General features: G+C 42.1%; 1 protein-coding gene across 4 annotated transcripts in view; it reads left to right on the forward strand.

The window, feature by feature from the left end:
- The first annotated feature begins 1,824 nt into the window (after positions 1–1,824).
- The window catches only part of FRAS1 (Fraser extracellular matrix complex subunit 1), a 409,376-nt gene continuing 390,928 nt past the window's right edge, over positions 1,825–20,272 (forward strand). For 2 of the 4 annotated variants that reach the window (XR_012500267.1, XM_074345854.1), the window contains exons 1-2: positions 1,825–2,953; positions 9,605–9,636. Coding sequence is in view for 2 of the 4 variants with exons in the window: in XM_074345854.1 (XP_074201955.1) it covers positions 2,878–2,953; positions 9,605–9,636 (108 nt within the window). In the remaining 2 variants the exon portion in view is untranslated. The remainder of the gene's footprint in view (positions 2,954–9,604; positions 9,637–20,272) is intronic. The other 2 variants (XR_012500261.1, XM_074345849.1) reach the window with 2 other exon arrangements.

A 20,272-nucleotide genomic window follows, 5' to 3' on the forward strand; every position in this document is an offset into this window, starting at 1 on the left:
GTTAATATAATTCTTTTCTCAACATTTTAATTTAAGTGGCCATAGAGGGCACTAGATATGCCTCATATTACTGAATTGTTGGTTTACCTTTTCAACCATTTGGTCATCCAGGGATCTTGGTACATGGACGGACTCTGGGCCTGTCAACTCTCTAGCTGATTAGGGTGATGTGAGTGGGCCAATGCTGTGTCCCTGTGCTGGGCTGATGGGTGAGTAGGGGTGTTATAAATAATACAGCATAAGATGAATTTGGGGTAACTCAGTAGTGCCATTCTCCCCACCCTCCTTCCTTCCTTCCTTTCCTTTCCTTTTAAAAAAGTGGCATATTTGCATTTAACACAAGAATAACAGATGTCTTATTGAGACTTATTTGAGTGCCATGATTGTATGATTTTTTTCAATAAAATCAGATTGGTTCTTGAGAGAACAAATTGTTTAACTTACTCCCAGTCAGTGGTGGCTACAAGTTTTCTGTAAGAGGAGGTTGGGTTGAGATGTGGTTGACAGAGTGTGTTTCAAGCTGAGCTTTCACAGCATTTTACATGGAATTGAGAAAATGTCAACTTTCTAAAATAAAAAAAGGGAAGGGGATCATTTTTGGGGGGAATGAGGGTTAGGACACTCAACCCCACTTTATGTGGCCACTGCTCTCAGGGACTCACTATTTTGCTCAGTTCATTCTTTCAACAAACATCTAATGAGCACCTACTATGTGCTTCAGATGCAAAGGTTCCTGAGACCGCCACAGCCCAGAAGAGACTAAGGGTGAGTTGCACACCCCCTGGGTCCTGTAAATACTCAAACATCAGGGCTAGGCTGTAGATGTTCCCTTCTGCTTTGGCTAATTGTAATAGTTACAGGGATCTGCCAGTTACAACTTACTGAGTTATTCTAAAAAGTGAATCGTTCAGTGTAGCATCAGTGTGAAGTAGAACGTCTGCCAGATTTAAGATGGTGGTGAAGACTGAAAATAAGTGGAGTCCCCTAGCAGTTTCACAGCTCTGCGTTCAATGCTTGGACAAACTCCCCTCTAACAGGCTTGCCCATCTCAGGTCAACTGAGAGACCCAGGATGTCTCTTCTCTGGGCCAGTCAGAATCCAGCCAGCACCACCTCTCTGATGCAACTATTCTCATAAAAGCATTAACCCTAGACCAGCTATTTTTATTTGGCCCTATAAGAAATAGCAGTCTTCACTCAGTCCTGACCTGGAATCAAGGCCTCCACTCTTCAAGTGTGTGCCCCAGTAGGCCTTGCCCTGACATTTACTTCCCAGTGTTTGGCATTTGGGGGCGCAGCTTGAGCCACCACTCCGAGACCTTGTAGTGTTCCACTGACAGCCTCCCTCAGGGAGAGGTAAAGGTGCATTGGCAGTGGGAAGTCCCGAGTTGGACACACACACCAAGGCGCTCCCAGGCTGCTGGTAAACCCACGATGCGATGACCGGAAGGTCCCAAAGCGAGGAAAATGGATCAGACCTGCCTCACTTTTAGTCCAGCCGGAGTGGCTGGGTGTGGGGGTAGGAGTAGCGCCAGGGCCCTTGAATATGGGCATCACTCCCTGCTCCCACCAAGTGAGGGGTGTGGATCCGGTTCGCGGGTCCCTCAGCTGAGCAGGAGTAAGGGCAACGCCATCTTCCCCCCCACCCCAACCCCTCCCTGGTGTGACCACTTTTGATCCCGCCCCAGACAAAGGCAATCTGAACTCCAGCAGAACGAATAAGGGGATCAGGTTGCTCTCTCGGCCTCCCCTCAACTCCCTCCTCCTCGCGTCTCTTTTCCACGTGACTTTCTGGAATCTTTTGCCAAAGCTCCGAGGCTCTGGGTCCATTTTCACACCGAGCAAAGAAGAGGGGAGGGAGGCGAAGGGAGGCGGAGCGCGTGTCCTTTAAACGCGGGGATTCAAAGGGAGCCTTATTTTGTGCGTTTCCGGGCTCTCTGGTCCGAGTGGCTCTAGTTCGGGGGTCCTTTACAGCTTCTCTAGCTCTCTGCTTCCTGCATTTCAAATTATGGCTCCTGCTCCGCTCCCGTAATCACACTTCGACCCTGCAGACTCGCTCAGGGTGTACCGTGCGGAGGTGGCCGCCGGCGTGCAGAGAGCCGCGCCCCGCAGCCCTGCTCACCCTGGGCGAGCGGTGGGGGCGGGAAAGTAGCGGCTGCGTCCCCCGTGCCGCCGCCCCCGGCTTTCCTTGGGAGGTTTCCCATCGTCTGCTGCAGGGAGCTCAGCCCGAGGCGGCGCCGTGCGGCCGCAGCGCCTGCCAGTCCCGCGAGCTGCCCGCAGCGCGGCACAAAGTTTCCTGCGAGCCGCCCGGGGTGGCTGAGGTCCGCCGAGCCGGGTGACCCAGCCCAGAAGGAGGGGTGGGTGGGTCTTTCAAGGCTCCTAGCGACCCCCTCTGCCCACGCGGCGCCGACGTAGAGTGTCAAGCGAACTTTAAAAAGCTGCTGCCGAGGAACCTGCGCGAGGATCTCCACGGTTGGAGACACGGGAGCGGACGGGTCAGGCCTGAGGGAAAAGCTGGGAGATCCTATCAGCCGGTGACGGGCAACTTTCCGGCGAGATTTTGCCGCGGGGAACTGCGCCCTGCCTCCTCTTTTATTCTCCCAAGCTCAACCCACGTTGGCGTCCTGCTCTGCTGGAGAGCTGGGCGCGCTCTCCGCCCGGCAGTGAGGGAATTGCGTCCCCAGCCCGCCCCGGCGCCTCCAGGCTGATGTGAGTGTCGCTCTCGGCCCGTCCATCGCCTTATTTTCTCGGAGGTGACCGCCCGCCGCCCCCCGCTCTCGGTGCACCCAGCCCCGAGCGCCGAAGCCTGCGTTTTGGCCAAGAACTGGTTCTTGGATGCTGAAGGCTGGGATCCTCCAGCGTGGGTTCCGAGGCGGCAATGAGTGTCTTTAAAGTGTGGCTCGGGGTGGCCCTAGCATTGGCGGAATTTGCAGTATTGCCTCATCATTCTGAAGGTGAGAGAGCGGTGTCTTTCGTTTCTTTCTTTCTTTCGTGTGTGTGTGTGTGTGTGTGTGTGTGTGTGTGTGTGTGTGTGTGTGTGTGTATGATTGTGCTCTTTAAAAGGTCCACAGATTTATGGTATTGTGGGTCGGAAGTTTTTTGGGGTTGGGTGGGTGGGTGGATGGCCGTGGAACTGGGGTGGGCTTTTTCTGAGAAGATTCCAACTCCTGATTGCTTTGCATGCAGATCACAAGCCCCACTCCCGCCTCCCTTTCTGCCCTAAGTGCGTTTGGGTGGGTGGGTGGCCGACTGAGGTGCCATCCCTGAAATTGGATTCTCTTTCTTCCCACTAACCCAGTGTCCCCGAAATGGATAGCAATTGTATGGAGCGTAGATGAGGAGTGAACAATTGCTCTTAGCTGTGTAAAAATACTTATGCTTCTATGAAACAGAGTCTGGCACCTTAAAACCTCCCGTCTGTCTCCCGCCATCCTCGCCCCTATAAATCTCCCGGTAAAGTCCAGTTAAGATTTTATAAGCTGGTTAGAGCGTGTTCTGGAGGTAGACAATTCAATTGCACTAAAAGAAAGCTTCCCAGTATGGAGAGGCACGAGCCTGCCTCTTCACCAGAAAAGAAGTGGTTAACAAGAGTTTAGCTCCATTCTCTGACTTCGCCCTCAGCCTCCCGGTTTTCCTCCTGGGCTCCAACCTACGTGTAAAACCCTGGAGCTGAGGGAGGGAAAGGAGACTGTGGGAATTGTCGCCATGATAGCGAGAGCAATCTGAGCTCAGGCAAATAAATGAATCGATAAGTAAATCAAGAGTTTGGGGGTTACGGGATGGCGGGTTCGGGGACGTGAGGCGCTGTGAGCTTCCACCTGCTCCGAGTTGAGGGGAAGTCGCCTAGCCAGTGCTTAGGGAGGGGGAAGGGAGCCGGCTGGCTGAGCGAGACGACTTAATCCACCGCGCCGGGCTCTCGGCTTCCCCTCCCGGCTCCATTCATTATTCGCCCAGCTGCGGGAAGAAGAGTTCACCTGCCCCGCCGCGCATCAGAGCCGCAGCGGCGGCCGCCGCGGGCGCGGGGCGGGGCGCCTTCTTCGAGCTGGTGCCGGCTGGGGGCGGCTCGCGGATGCAGACCCGGGAACCGGACTAGGGGAGGCGGCAGCCTCGGGGGAGGACAAAGCCCCGCCTCGGGTCGACCTGCAGCCCCCTGAGCGGCTGCCTTTTCCTAGCTAGCTTCCAGGGAGAAAGTGGTGTGGCCTTCGAAATGCACAGCAGTGGGGACTTTCCGGTGGGCGAGGGTACCGCCTGCCCGCACCCTCCCAGGAAGTCTGTCAAGTGTGTACTGTTCCCGGGAAAAGCAGGTCTGGGGCCTGTGCAGCCTTTTTCAAACAGTGCCTAACCTGAAGAACTAGGTCTTTAGTGTGCGTGTGTGTGCAAACTTAAAAAACAACAAAAAACTTATAGGGCTTAATTATAGTAAAGCAGATGGGAGAGTCAACCCAGAATACAAATCTGAACTTGAGATTTAGAAAAATTACGTTTTCACTTGGTGGTGGCAGTTTCTTATTTAGGATCATATACGCGGAAAACGTCCATCTGTCCCTGATAGCTCACCAGGGGGCAGTTGGAGATACATAGTTTTTCAGAAGTAAATCCCTTGAAATTACAAAAGCCATTATTATTAAGGGCCTGCAAGGTTCGCCCTTTGGAAGACTGATTGCTACCACGGTCAAAGTTTAAGGACGTCCAAAGTCTTCTGATGGGGGAGGAGGAGTGCAGGACGCGAGCGGCTCTATTCCAACAAAGATTCTTTAGAAACTTGGTTCCTTACTGTTTCACCCCACATTCAGACCATTCGAGAATCATTTTACAACTTGGATTGAGAGACGTCTCTGAATTTCCATCCAAGTCATAATGACGCCTATTCATTCATAATGAATGAATACGGACGTTTATTGAGCACATACTATTTGCTTGGCACTATGCTAAGCCTTTTACATACTTTATCTTATTTAGTTACTTTAATCAAACAGTCCCACAGCCCCCCCCCCCCCAATGAGACCTTTGATTTGGTTCCATCAGGATTTTCTTTCTCTTGAAAATAAGAGCATTGAGGTCAAAGACGGAACACTTAAGGATCTTAGAGATTTACTCAAGCTTTTATTATTAGCCTTGGCAGTGATTTTTAAAAATGGAAAAGACGCATTTACAAAAAATGGAAAAGAAGCATTCACATGTGCCTCTCTTGGTGTGACCTGCTCTGTGATACTCTTGCTGACCAGGCCGTGGCAGAGTTTGTCATTTTCTTCTCAATGCTCACCGCATACATGCTTCTATTACACCAGTTAATAATTCTACAATTATAATTGATAAAGTGCAACCTTCCTCACTTAACTCTCTGCTCACTGAGGGCATAGGATGGCTTCTAGTTATCCTAATGTCTCCAACTCAGCTCCTAGTACAAAATATATGCTAAAAAGCAGTAGTCAGGTGAGCGAGTATTGCCAAATCACATTTTGAATAAGCTCAGACTGGCCTCTCTGATAGGTTGCTGTGTGACCTTGAATGAACCACCTAACTTCTTTGGGCTGTGGTCTGTTATTTACCAAGTGCAGAAGTCTGCTAAGTGATAGCTCTAAAATACTTCTGCTAATCATACAGGATAGAAAAAGGAAAAAGATCAATATTTGCTGCCTTCTTTGTGGTCAGATGCAACTCTCTGATTCTGAATTTTATTTTAATTATTAAAAGAAAAATGAAGCTTTACAAGCAGATTATTGGCAGTGTGATTGATTTTACATTGTCTTATATGGCCAAGCTGACAAACTACTATGATTTGGGAACTTAGTGAAAACAAGAGGTCACAGAGAAACATCTAGCAAACATGGCTGCTTTCTGAATCAGACGAGCTCCTCCATGATATTTTCTGGAGAAGCACGTCTTGAGTTGTGTTGACCCATGGAAATCCTGTGAAGTTACACTAGATAGAACATGTTGGTTTGGGGCTAGAGAAAGATTCTTCAATTGGAGGTTGAGGGAACTGAATTGTAGTCTGTGTCCATCACTTCCCATATGACTTTAGCCAATCGCACAATCTTCCAGGCTTTTTCCTTTAAATGCCATTAACAGACTGCACTGAAAAGGATTATCTGATAGCCACTGTGTTTTATTTATGGGTGGATCAGCATTTTTGGTTCCACTCTTGGCTGGAGAGTCCCTTCTGTGTAAGATTCAACACTTAAAACTCAATGTTAAGGAAGGAAAGACATCGCCTGGGAAAAGTAGCCCATCTCTTCATTCTTTCATTCCACAAATCTTTATTGAGAGTTTATGTGTCAGATTGTGTCTGCTAGGGGCATACAGACATCAAAAAATCATAATACCTGCCCTCGAGGAGTTTGCATACCTAGAAATAATTAGTGTAGGTAAGTAGCAGTAGGGATATGTGAACATTGGTACTTGGTGGGTTTCCCAATATTGAATAATAGCAACTTTGCATCTTATAGCTTTTGCAGCTACCTACTAGTGGAAATAAAGAGGTGTTGTATTGTCATAGGGTCTTATTTCCATCATATTACATTTCTATTCTCCTCTGGGGATCAGATTCTGGGTGTTACCCTCTGCATATAAATTCTTTAGTGAAGACACAGCCATCTGTATTCACTGTTGTGGACTTGAGTGGCCGTATCACTCAATTTTACTCAGACACAAGTAGTCATAAAATACTCTCCGCCACTTGGCTCAGCAGAGGGGAGGGGACTTCCACATGGCATATTTGAAGGCGTGCACCAAATCATACTATAGTTCAAAAACAGTTGGCTCGTTTTCATTTTAACTACTCTATTAATTTATCTGATTCCTGGTTGACAGTAATCAGGACATGAGCTATCCTGTCAGTCCAGAAAACGATTCTATTTTAACTGTTCCACAGTGTACAAGCCATATGCTGAATTATAGCAGAACATTAAGCTTGAACATTTAAATGCCAACTTGTGGCTGCTTGTTTCTAATGAGTCATGTTTTTGTGATATCTTGCTCTCCACATTTCTTCACATCTCATGGTCATATCTGCCACTATTTCTTTGAACTAATGGGTCTGATATTTTGTGACTTTTGGATTAAACATCTCTAATACACTCAATTTACCAGGTATGATTTCTGTAGAGAATAGTTGCAGGGTGTGAGTACTGGTACAAATTGTATCTCAAATTTTCCTCTGAACACTTCAGATTTTATAGAGGTGTCTCGTAATAGAGTACATTATTATGTGCCAGAGGGCTTAAAAGCAGACATTTACTTGTTGTTTAAATAAATAAGAAGTAACATTTTGTCTGCGTGACATGCAAGGAAGGTACCAACCACATGGGAGGAAGGTCTCAAGATCTCAGCTTTCTCCTTCGCACTGTGTGATCACTTCACCCTGCAAACCTTTATGCAGTTTCTCACAGTTGTCAGAACTTAAATTACTTGCCACCTCAGCTGTGTTCCATGCCCTGAAACTGGCAAAGTTCTTGGTCAGAGATCTCCAGTTCCTCTTCTCTTATTTTTCTCATTTTCCCTTGAAGAAGGCCTCTTTCTCCTTCTAGATCTGCCTCATAGTCAGAATTCCTCTTAAGCCGGAGTTTCCTTTCAAGTTCAAGTAAAGCCCAAATCCACACCTCAGATAGAGTTGCAGACATTCCAGGACTCCTCAAGAAAAGAAGTTATGAGTGGAGAGAGTAACTTTGTTTTCCAAAGTATATGAGTTGATTAATTAGTGAAAAGGCAGAACCAGAAGCCACACCCAGCACTCAATGCTAGCAGACCTCCCGCCTTTGTCTGCTGGTGGGTGTGAAGCGTGTGCCAGGGTGGGAGAAATATGCTTACTTTAGAGGACTGCATCTGGCATTGGGTGGTGATGAATGTTTGATGGGCCTGGGCATCACAGTGGAATGCTTTCCTTTCTCCAGAGGGAAGCAATGAATTTTGGAAGCTATGTTAATGGAGACTCATTTCTGCAGCTGCTTTCCGGGTAGAGCTGTTGTGTTTTAGTAAAGCCCTCAGAGGCCAAAGCTTATTTCTTTTAGAATTTTACATCCTCGAGCAACCCAAATTGAGTTATTTGCTTTCCCTAATGATGGAATTTATCAGCAGTTACACATAGTTTTGACTTGAGTTTCTAGCAGGTGTTTGGCTTAACCAAGTGTGTATGTAGTGCCGCACTCATTGCTTCATTTTTCCATGTTACAGGGAGTTTGTAACGTCTGTCTAAATTTCCAGAAATGGGTTTTGATATGAGTACTTGGATACTTCCTAAGACACCTGATTCCTTTTGGAGCTTTGAAAAGATACTGGCTTTTGGAAGGTAGTGCTGTGGAGGAAACCAGTACAATTTTTTGAGGATGGTCTTGTCTAAAGATTAAATTTTGTTTGTTTGTTTTAAAGGTTAAATTTTGTTAAGTTGTTCCTAAGTGATCATCTTTATGGTTAACTTTTAAACATCAGAAATAATTAAATATGTCCATTTAAGTAACTTAAGAATTGAATTGTGTTGATTTTTTTTTTAGTTATATATGATATTTTATATATATCTATATCCAAATATGTGTTATGTGTGTGTGTGTGTATATATATATCTCCTATCTTATGATATACCATGGACTGAAATACTGTTTTTCGAATAGGATTTCTTGAAGAAAAATAAGTCAGTTACGAAGTATTTCCTCCCATGGTTTTATCTCAAGTTATTCTTATTTGAATGTAAAGGGCACAAAAGTCATTTCAATAAATTTACCCATGGAGATCTTTGATTCAAACCCCAAGTGTAAATAGCCATCTTATTTTCCTTGAAGACTGTTCTTAATTCCATTAGTGGTGGATAAGGTAGAGCAATCCTTTCCTGAGAAGTTGGTACTATTGAGACTTCATGAATGATCTGTTGGAGGCCAAGCATTGCAGTAAAACGTGTCCTTCCCTCTGGACAACAAGCGTGGCACAGTTGTCAAGGTGTACTTCTGCCTTGGTGTGTGTATGCTATTCCAGTCTGTTTTGCAGCCCCAGTTTCTGAGATGGTAGCTGTTAGCAGACTGCCCACATGTTTGTAGATTAAATCTACACCTGTTGTGCTGTTCAAAAATTGGTTGAGAAAAAATATAATGTGGGCTGGACAGCTTCACAAAGAAGACAGATTCAAGTTCAAGGAACTTGAATAGACCAAGTGTATCTCCTGCAGGAAAGAAAAATCAGCCAAGGCATTGAGATATGAAAGTATTATCCTAAGATCCTAAGTTGGCCTCTTAGGTTGGAATGAGGAATTTGTGTAAGCAAAGAGTGGCGGAGAAGCTTTGATAAGTAAATTGGGACTAGATTATGGAGGCTTCACTGATTAGTCATATAGGAGAATACACTGTATTTACAGCATGCCATTATAAATACATTTATCTTAAAATTCAAATAAGAAGTTTTGATAAAACTTTTCCTCATGCATGTCCAAGAAATGTTGTTTTGGTGTATGGGATTATTTCCTCATGGACAGAATGCTCAAGCATTTAAGATTTTGGAAAAAGCACAGTTTGTTGATTGTGATTCATATAAGATGCAATTCAGTCTAAGTTGACCAGGGCAGTGCCTGTTGGTCTGTTATGCATCCCTTTTAATTCTTGTTTTGTATTTTTTCCCTACAGGTGCTTGTGTCTATCAGGGCTCCTTGTTGGCGGTAGGTCATTCTTCATATGTTTGGTTTATTTCTTTTGAATGTAAAATGCTTGATTGAGGGTGCTGAGTGAGTGTGGTGACCCTGTCATTGTGAAATATGTTTATTTTCCTTCACAGTTTGAGGATTATCCCTCACCCTGGCACAATCATGCTCAATTACTTAATACCTTTTCCAGAATGAATTAGTTCCATTTGGATACTCAAGTATTGGAAAAGCAGTTCAAACCCCCAACACAATTTGCATTCCATGGCTGCCCTGTGAGTTCTTTCAATCAGAGAGAAAATTAGATCTTATTCTCTTGTCACATATGAACTAGGGCACAATTTGTTTATCTTCCTGTTGCATTTGCTTCTTCCTTTGAACTCCCCCTCCAAAAAAATGTACGATTATTGAGTACAATATGGAAGCTCCTGACTGGTGCTTTGAATTAGACATGTAAGTTTTGGTAAACAACAAACAAATTAAAATTTTATCTATGAACCTTTGCCACATAGAGTAGAATTGATTTTGAATGTAACGTCAGGATGACTTGGGGGAAAAACTGATGCAAGTCTCCTGCATTTCTTTTCATTAATAATGTACTGTGGTACATAACAGTGTGTTAAGGCCTTATTGAAAAGACCGTCTACACTCCATCAACTCTAATAAATGGTGTGACAAGTCATTCTTCACCACTTTTTTATTCTGGTTTAATAAATGCTGTAATAAAAACAGAACTCAGGTGGTTGGAAAGGGTTTGCTCATTTACATCCCAACCTGCTATTGACATGTATGATACTAATATGCCATCTTGGATTATCCTTGTGCTATTGAAATAGATGAGAAATATTTGATGTATCTTGAGTCTAGATAATTATAGGTGTTCATAGTAGTAGTCTTGAATCTGAACTTCATGTAATATAGTTACTGCTCTGGAGATTTATGGGTTTTTTCCTTCCTTATATTTTTTTTATTAAAGAATCAGGAAAAAGCCATTTTACACTCTGTTTCTCATTCCATGCCCTTAAAAGCCTACTTTTCCTCCTGTTTATTCTTTAATACATTTTAGGAATCATTTTAAAATCAAAGTGCATCATCAGTTTTAGGCAGCTGTAGTGATATCATAAGACGAGTTAGTTGTCCATCTTAATACAAAGAAAACTGCTTATTGTACAGAGTACTTCATAGCTTTTCAATATATTTTCGTATCTATGGATTCATCCAATGCATACAATACACCAGTGAAATAGATGGGCCACATGTTATTTTACACCCTCCCCCTTTTTAATGAAGGACCAGGGATGAGAGAGAGTGATTTGCTAAAGGTAACTGACTATGAAGGGGTGGACCAGAACAAAACAACATGTCTTCTTTCTGTTGTTCTGCATGAATCTGAAGAAAAGTGGCTAGACTACCTTCTGTGTTTGATATGGCTATGTGGTGTTGTACATTTGAGTGTGAAAGCATAAAGTATGTAGAGAGGTTGGTTTGGTTCAGACAAGTTCAAGGTGTGTGCACCGGCCCACTCCTCACCCCTCCAGTGGCTTCTCAGCTTACCAAGACTCTGCTAAGTGCATTCCTTCACCTCTCCAGCCTGATGTGCTTTTTATTGCACTTATGCAGCTCTGTCAGAAACAATATATTTACCACAGCAATAAAGATTATTATTAAACAAATATTTATTGAGTGACAACTGTTGACTTGCTATTCTAGGCACTGAGAATGCATCACTGGACAGACAAAATCTTTGCCCTCCTGAAGGTCAGATTCTAATGAGTAGAGTATTTAGAATGGCAGATAAGTGCTATGGAGGAAAATAGCATGGGGTGGGGAGATAGAAAAGGCTGAACAGGGGACGAGGGTGGCTACCTGAAAGAGGGGGATAGGGAAGGCCTCCCTGAGAAGGTAAGGTGACATTTGAACAAAGACCCGAAGGAGGGCACTGAGACCTAGCTGCCCTGGATATGTAGAGGAAGAGGATTCCTGTAAAGTCTGAAGCACGAGCTTGCTTGGCTATTTGAAGGAGTGTGGAGGTCAGTGTGGCTGGAGCGCGTGATCGGGGCAGGGTGAGGTTGGCAGGAGGTCAGAGAGGTGGGCAGTGACAGAGCACATGGGGTCTTGTGTGGACTTTAGCTTGTCCTCTCAGTCAGGTGGGTGAGCCACTGGAGGAGCTAGCGCAGAGGAATGACAAAATCTGACTTACAGTTTAATTAAACTGCTGAAAGGTGAATATGAAAAGAAATAGCACTCCTGTTTCGAGGGAAACTGTGTCGAATACTTTAAAAAGAGATGAGTCACTAAAAATTTGCTGTCAAATTAAGTGTAAGAGAAACAGCTATAAAAGATGGGGGAAAAAACACAAAGATCCAGGGAGATTCTGCGTTCGGATTTATTTGCAACCACTAAATTCTCTTTCCATTTTAAGGAATTTCAAACTAGAAGTGGGCATGATGCGTTCTGGCCATAGCTAATTGTCTGTGTAATTCATTGCTGCTTTCTCTCCACCCGGCCTGGTCTTGAAGAAAAGCCCTGCACCTGCATCAGTGAAACTGAATGCATGTGCATTTATGTACTTTGAATTCAAATAGAGTTTAAGAACATTCGTGTACTGTTCCAGGATTTTCTGATTAAACAACTCCCTGGGTGAGAGGATTTCTGCGGTGGGAGGCTTCACAGTCTGGAGCTGGCTTTGAGGATGATGGCATAGTGTCCAGACCCAAACCCTGTAAATTCTACTCACGTGCGTTTTAGACCTGGGATTGACTTCCGAGGTCACGTGGTCCAAACTCTCCATTTTATAGGTAGGGAAACTGGGGCAGGGGTGTGAAGTTCTTGGGCTTCCTTCGTTTCTCAGGTGAGTAACCAGAAGTGGAAAGTAAGGTCTAGTTGAAAATGACAACGCATCAGCCATGCCCAGAATTCCATGAAACATCCCAAGCAGATGAGAGCATGGATCCAGGTCCTGGTTGCTAGACGCTAACTTGCAGCTTGTCTTGTGAGGATTCCTTCCATTGACACCTTTTCCATCTCATCACTTGTTGCCTGGGAAGCTGCCAGATAGAGTGGAGTGTTCACAGCCTTTGTTGTCCGACAGACTTTGTTCTGACTCTTCCTCGTCTGCTACAAACCAGCTCTAACCAAGTTACATAACCTTCCTGAATCTCTGTCACCTCTTATATGAAATGGGAATACACAGAGCCTCTCCTGAAGGGTTTTTATAAGAAAGATAATGTGGGGAAGACACCCAGGTGCAGTGCCTGGCATGCACTTCTCTGCAATAATAAAATTCCTCTTTACAACCGAGAAGAACAAGAGGAAGGGACAGTTATTCAGCACCTGCTGTATATTTCATACTCTCCACAATCCCAGGAAATAGGTGTTATTTTTACAGATCAGGAAACTGAGGCTCAGAAAGCCTAAGTAAGTCACTTACTCAAAATCACACTGCTGGTCAGCGTTAGAGGAAGAGGGAGTTCCAACCCGGTTCTGACACCAACCCTGCTGTTTCTCACAGCCACACCAGCCTGCTTGTTGTCTTCGAACACAGCGATCTGATTTCCCCTTCAGCCTTCTATGCCCACTCCCTCCCGGCTGCACCTGCCACACAGTTGTCTCTGCCAGTCTCTGTCCTGACCTTCTGCAAAGCCAGCTGTCCCTGGCTAACCCCTTTCCATTTAGCTGAGGCTCTCCTGCCCTAGTGCGCACTGAAGTCACCACACAACGCAGAGAACGTTGAGGGATCACTCCATCTTAATATATAATACATGCTGTATTACATACATGTACCCACACACATCCCCAACAACGTGTCATCTTTCCCAACTTTTGACAGCTCTGTGGACTTGTGGTGACACTCTGGGGTAATTTGGTTCTAAGCTCCATGTAAGCATCTCTCAGTTGTGAACTGACTTCAGTTGTCCCTTGTTTTAACACTGTCTTTCCTGCCTTTCTCAGGTCAGAAATTACCAGAAGGGACTTAAAATACCCAAGAAGCTCCTCTGCCTTTAGAAACACTGTGTCATCAGTTTGGGGGTGTGTTTCTTACCCTGCAATACCACTGGGCTCGCAGGACTTTCTCTAAAGTCAGCCCTGGTGGGAGAGACAGTGTGACTGTATTAAATCAGGAATCCATCAGAGGGAAACGACTTAGTTAATATATTTAACTGTGACAGGAGCTTCAAGTGCGAGGCAGAAAATAGATTTTATTTTTAAATTTCAAAGTTTTCACTTATCTCCTGTTTTTTTTTTTTTCTATCTATATTGAGTAAAAAGAATTTCACTTGCCTGTGGCATCACCACGAGCCAACAATTCTCCTTTATAGGTTCTTCCTGGGGGTGGATGGTTGGCCTCTTCCGTTTTTATGTCTGTGAAGTGTGAGGAACGATTTACTCCATCGAGTTGTTATGAAGGGCAGAGGAGGTCGGTGGGAAGCACTTAGCCCAGTGCTTGTGACCTGCAGGCAAGGTCAGCTGCTGTTATTGTTGCTCTGAAGCAGTTACGCTTGGCAAAGGTGGACACGGCGACTCTTCTCCCCTGGATCAAAAGTGTTGAGTGTTGGGATTGTCCTCCTTGAAATACTTTTGTTCACAAATGCTGACAGAGTGAGCAAAGTGGGGCACTGACTTTCAGCACATTTGAAAGGAAGAAAAAGTTTTCAAGAAGAATTAAAATGTGGAGTGTTCATTATATATTGTATAGTGTGGTAGAAAGATCCAGGCTTTGGAATTTAAATCTTGGTTTTGCTCCATAATTGCTATGTGGCCTCAGATATGATACTTTAAACAGCCGAGTCCCAGTTTCGTCATCTATATAGTGGGGATTATATTCCTCATAGGGTTGATGTGAGGACTACCTGAGAGCGCGCCTGGGAAAGAACCCAGAACTGTGCTGGGCAGGGAACAGACGCTCACATCTCCTAGGTGGCAACAAGATGTCGAAGTGGACATGACTGCGTAATGGAAGCCAGGCTGTTTCTTGGTTTGGGTCCTGGCTCTGTAATTACTAGTTGTGTGGTATTGAGTAAGTCACTTGAATGAAACGAGGTCTTAGTTTCTAAATTTGTAATATGAGAGAGTTGGAGTAGATCCTCTCCAAGATTCCTTAGCACAGTGCTAGCCAATGGAACTCTGTGTGTGATGGAAATGTTCCAGAGTGCGTTGTCCAGTATGGTAGCCATGAACCACATGGAACTATTGAGCACTTGAGATCTGGCTAGTGACACTGAGGCACTGAACTTAGATTTTGCAGAATGTTAATTAATTAAGATTAAGATGTAAACAGCCACATGTGGGTTGTGGCTACTGTATTGGGCTGTGCAGCTCTAGGGCTTTAAAATTCTTTTTTTTAAACATTTTTTATTGATTTATAATCATTTTACAAAGTCAAATTCCGGTGTAGAGCACAATTTTTCAGTTATACATGAACATACATATATTCATTGTCACATTTTTTTCTCTGTGAGATACCATAAGATCTTGTATATATTTCCCTGTGCTATACAGTATAATCTTATTTATCTATTCTACAATTTTGAAATCCCCATCTGTCCCTTCCCACCCCCTTGGCAACCACAAGTTTGTATTCTATGTCTATGAATCTGTTTCTGTTTTATATTTATGCTTTGTTTGTTTGTTTGTTTGTTTTAGATTCCACATATGAGCGATCTCATATGGTATTTTTCTTTCTCTTTCTGGCTTACTTCACTTAGAATGACATTCCCCAGGAGCATCCATGTTGCTGCAAATGGCATTGTCAGTTTTTATGGCTGAATAGTATTCCATTGTATAAATATACCACTTCTTCTTTATCCAGTCATTTGTTGATGGACATTTAGGCTGTTTCCATGTGTTGGCTATAGTAAATAGTGCTGCTATGAACATTGGGGTGCAGGTGTCATTTTGAAGTAGGCTTCCTTCTGGGTATATGCCCAGGAGTGGGATTCCTGGGTCATATGGTAAGTCTATTCCTAGTCTTTTGAGGAATCTCCATACTGTTTTCCACAGTGGCTGCACCAAACTGCATTCCCACCAGCAGTGTAGGAGGGTTCCCTTTTCTCCACAGCCTCTCCAGCATTTGTCATTTGTGGATTTTTGAATGATGGCCATTCTGACTGGTGTGAGGTGATACCTCATTGTAGTTTTGATTTGCATTTCTCTGATAATTAGTGATAGTGAGCATTTTTTAATATGCCTATTGATCATGTGTATGTCTTCCTTGGAGAATTGCTTGTTTAGGTCTTCAGCCCATTTTTGGATTGGGTTGTTTATTTCTTTCTTATTAAGTCATATGAGCTGCTTATATATTCTAGAGATCAAGCCTTTGTTGGTTTAATTTGCAAAAATTTTTTCCCATTCCGTAGGTTGTTGTTTTGTTTTACTTATGGTTTCCTTTGCTGTGCAGAAGCTTGTAATTTTCATTAAGTCCCATTTGTTTATTCTTACTTTTATTTCTAATGCTTGAGTAGACTGTTCTAGGAGAACATTTTTGAGATGTATGTCAGATAATGTTTTGCCTATATTTTCTTCTAGGAGGTTTATTGTATTTTGTCTTATGTTTAAGTCTTTGATCCATTTTGAGTTGATTTTTGTGTATGGTGTAGGGAGTGTTCTGGCTTCATTGTTTTACATGCTGCTGTCCAGTTTTCCCAACACCATTTGCTGTCTTTATTCCATTGTATATTCTTGCCTCCTTTGTCAAAGATTAGTTGACCAAAAGTTTGTGGGTTCATTTCTGGGCTCTCTGTTCTGTTCCATTGGTCTATATGTCTGTTTTGGTACCAATACCATGCTGTCTTGATGACTGTAGCTCTATAGTATTGTCTGAAGTCTGGGAGAGTTATTCCTCCAGCCTCTTTCTTTCTCTTCAGTAATGCTTTGGCAATTCTAGGTCTTTGATGGTTCCATATAAATTTTATTATGATTTGTTCTAGTTCTGTGAAATATGTCCTGGGTAATTTGATAGGTAGGGCTTTAAAATTCTTAACTTACTCTAGTACTTAAGCTTGAATTTTAGTCTCAAGGGTGGTTTTTACCCTCACTGTCCTGTTGTTAGCAGTCTGAGGAAAGTCACAAGAAATTTGTTAAAGTACCTGAGTTTGCTGTTTGTGTATATAATTACTTTATACGTATATACATACATGTATAATTATTACAACACTACTCTTCCCATATTGCTTGATATGTTTTCTCACATGAAAGAGAAGGGATGGAGTTACAGCTGAGCTCTCACCTGCAATCAGTCCTACATATTCTCTTACATTTTTTCCCAGCTTTGTTGAGGTGTAATTGATAAGTAAAAACTATTTATATTTAAGACGTACAACTTGATGATTTGATATATGTATATGTTGTGAAATAATCACTACAATCAAACTAATAAACATTTCCATCACCTCACTTAGTTATTATTTCCTTCCTTCCATCCTTCCTTCCTTCCTTTTTTAAAATTGAAGTACAGTCAGTTACAATGTGTTAATTTCTGGTGTACAGCAAAATGTCCCAGTCATGCATATACATACATATATTCATTTTCATATTCTTTTTCATTAAAGGTTATGACAAGATATTGAACATAGTTCTCTGTGCTGTAGAGGAGAACCTTTTTTGTAAAATCTGTTTTTATATATAGCTATTTTTATATATGGCTAACATTTGTAAATCTCAAACTCCCAAATTTATTCCTTCCTACCCCTTTTCCCAATAACCATAAGATTGTTTATTGTATCTGTGATTCTGTTTCTGTTTTGTAGATGAGTTCATAGTCCTTTTATTCTTCTTTTTTTAGATTCTATATAAGAGTGATGTCATATGGTATTCTTTCTTTCTGGCTTATTTCACTTTGAATGATCTCTGGGTCCATCCATGTTGCTGCAAATGGCATTATTGTATTCTTTTTATGGCTGAGTAGTATTCCATTATATAAATATACCACACCTTCTTTATCCAGTCAACTGTTGATGGACCTTTAGGTTGTTTTCATGTCTTGGCTATTGTATATAATGTTGCTGTGAACACTGGGATGTATGTCTCTTTTTGAATTAGAGTTCCTCCAAATATATACCCAAAAGTGGGATTGCTCCTTCCTTCCTTTCGTAGTGAGAACACTTAAGATCTACTCTCTTAGCAACTTTCAAGTATATAGTGCAGTATTGTTAGTTACAGTCACATTGTTGTACAGTAGATCCCCAGAACTTGTTTGTCTTGCATAAGTGAAACCTTGTACCCCTTGACTAACATCTCCCCCTCCTTTTCCCCCTACCTCCTGTCAACCATTCTACTCTCTGTTCCATGACTGTAACTATTTAAGATTCCACATATAAGTGCGATCATGCAGTATTTGTCTTTCTGCATCTGGCTTATTTCACTGAGCATTCTGTCCTTCAGGTCCACGTATGTTGTTGCAAATGACAGGATTTCATTCTTTTTTAAGGCTGTATATATATAGACATTATATATATATATATCTCACATTTTCTTTATCCATTCTTCTGTTGATTTAGGCTCTTTCCATATCTTGGTTATTGGGAATAGTGCTATTTGAACATAGGAGTGCAGATATCTCTTCAAGATCCTGATTTCATTTTTTTCGACATATGCCCAGAGTGGGATTGCTGGATCATAAAGTAATTCTATTTTTAATTTTTTTGAGGACCCTCCATACTGTTTTCCATAATGGTTGCAGCAGTTTACATCCTCACCAGCAGTGTATAAGAGGTCCTTTTTCTCCACATCCTTGTCCACACTTGTATTTTTGTCTTTTTGTCTTTTTGATAATAGTCATTTTAACAGTTTTGAGGTAATATTTCATTGTGGGTTTGATTTGCTTCTATTAAAATTTTTACAAAATATCTTTGGTGTTTTGTCAAAGTTTGATATATTCCTGGGAGTGTTACTCACTGTATATTGTGGTGGAAAAAAATGGAAAATGTCTAGTCTAATCTGTAAACCTTATGAATTAAAATTAAGGTGGTTTAAAGGAGATAATTAGAGCTCTTCAGTGCTGGTGTTCTTTTCAAAAGTTGCTGTGCTATATAGCATTATTTTCTTTTACTTCAAACCATAACACAAGAGAGGTAGCCCACAGAAATGAAAATGTCTCAGCTTGGTGTCAGTGCTGGTGTTCATCAACAAGCTCAAGAGTTTTTATGGGGAAGAAAAATGAAGAGAATTGGGAAGCTTTCCCTATTAAGTGCTCAAAGTCCCCACTAAACACTTCATGAATCTTTCTTGGTCAGCTGCTTTTAAACACCCTGAACTTGTCAGCAGTCGGGGGAGTACTTGGCATCTTGTGGGCATATTCAGAAGGGAATTAATAAAACCAGCTATTCCTTAATTTCCTTAATATTGGGTATTGTAGGCTATCACTGTTCTCCATTATAGTATAACAAGAATTCATCATTTTTTAAGGATTCTTCATTTATTTTTAAATACTGAGTGATATGTTTTTAAGTGGGGGGCTACTCTTTATTAAAATGTAATTATTCTGAGGTAGAAACTAATTTTTTTTTTTTGCAGAAAATCAGCAGCACATCATCACTGTGCTAGGTGCTGGAATAAATTTTGAGAAGTAATGAGCTTCCTTTAACTAGAGGTATTCAAGTGGAGACTGGACAGCCAGTATCATAAATGAGATAATGGTGGCTTGGTCTAGATGATTTCCAAAAGCCTTTCTAATGTGGGTTCTGACTTGTGTGGACTGAAGATTAGAGCTGTGTGTTTCTGCCTTAAGGAAGCCCTTAGAGGGCGTGAGAAAATCTCCTTACTTCAGAGTATACAACGAAGATTTCTCCTGTGCATTTCTTCAAAGGGACCAATTTTGTACCTTTGGATAACAGGCGGTGAGAACTGGGCTCTACATGCCTCAGATGATTCTTGTTTCTTTGCTGGGTTTTTATAAATTGCCCGCCGTTCCTCTTCTAAGAATTCATATCTTCTGAGAATAATTGTGTGAGAAGAATAACACAAGAGATTTTGTGCTTTTATTGATGAATAATCCTATGCATTTTCGTTCTTATTCATATTATTGTGGTAAGAACAGATGTTTTAAGTTAACAAACACATTTCTCATGCTTTGTTTTGAATTTAGAAGATGCAGCTGAGCATGGCAGCCATATTAATTTGTTCAAAATATGCTTTGCATGATCATATATCTTAATTTTCTGGTCAGACCATACATTCCACACACTTTTTTTTTTTTTAAGTTTGTGTCATTTTTGCTCCACATTGCCTTACAATCTGATACCTACTTTTCTTCATTTGTCTGTTTATAACCACAAAATATATGTGTATATATACATGTTTATTTTATACATATACATTTACATATGTGTATGTATATATCCCCTAGAAGAGAACTGTCACTCACTGATGACACCTTATGATGTTATCTTGTTAGAGTTACTTACTTTTTAAAGCCCTCTGCTTACTAAGGGAAAAGATAATATATAAATAGCCAATGACAGTTACAAATTAAGCCAGCCCCTGTTTTCTTAGAATTTGAATGGCAAGTTTCTGAAGAAAAGTTGGCTTTGAAAGTTTCATATGGATGGCATTTTGCTTCTGTGACAGGAAGGGGCACTTAAATATAAAATCAGCACAAAATAATTTTTAAAAATCTGAGCAGTTTCATGTAAAATAAGTACATAGCCTCTGGTATGCC

Source organism: Camelus bactrianus, chromosome 2 (assembly GCF_048773025.1).
Source record: "Camelus bactrianus isolate YW-2024 breed Bactrian camel chromosome 2, ASM4877302v1, whole genome shotgun sequence".
Classification (NCBI taxonomy): Eukaryota; Metazoa; Chordata; class Mammalia; order Artiodactyla; family Camelidae; genus Camelus; species Camelus bactrianus.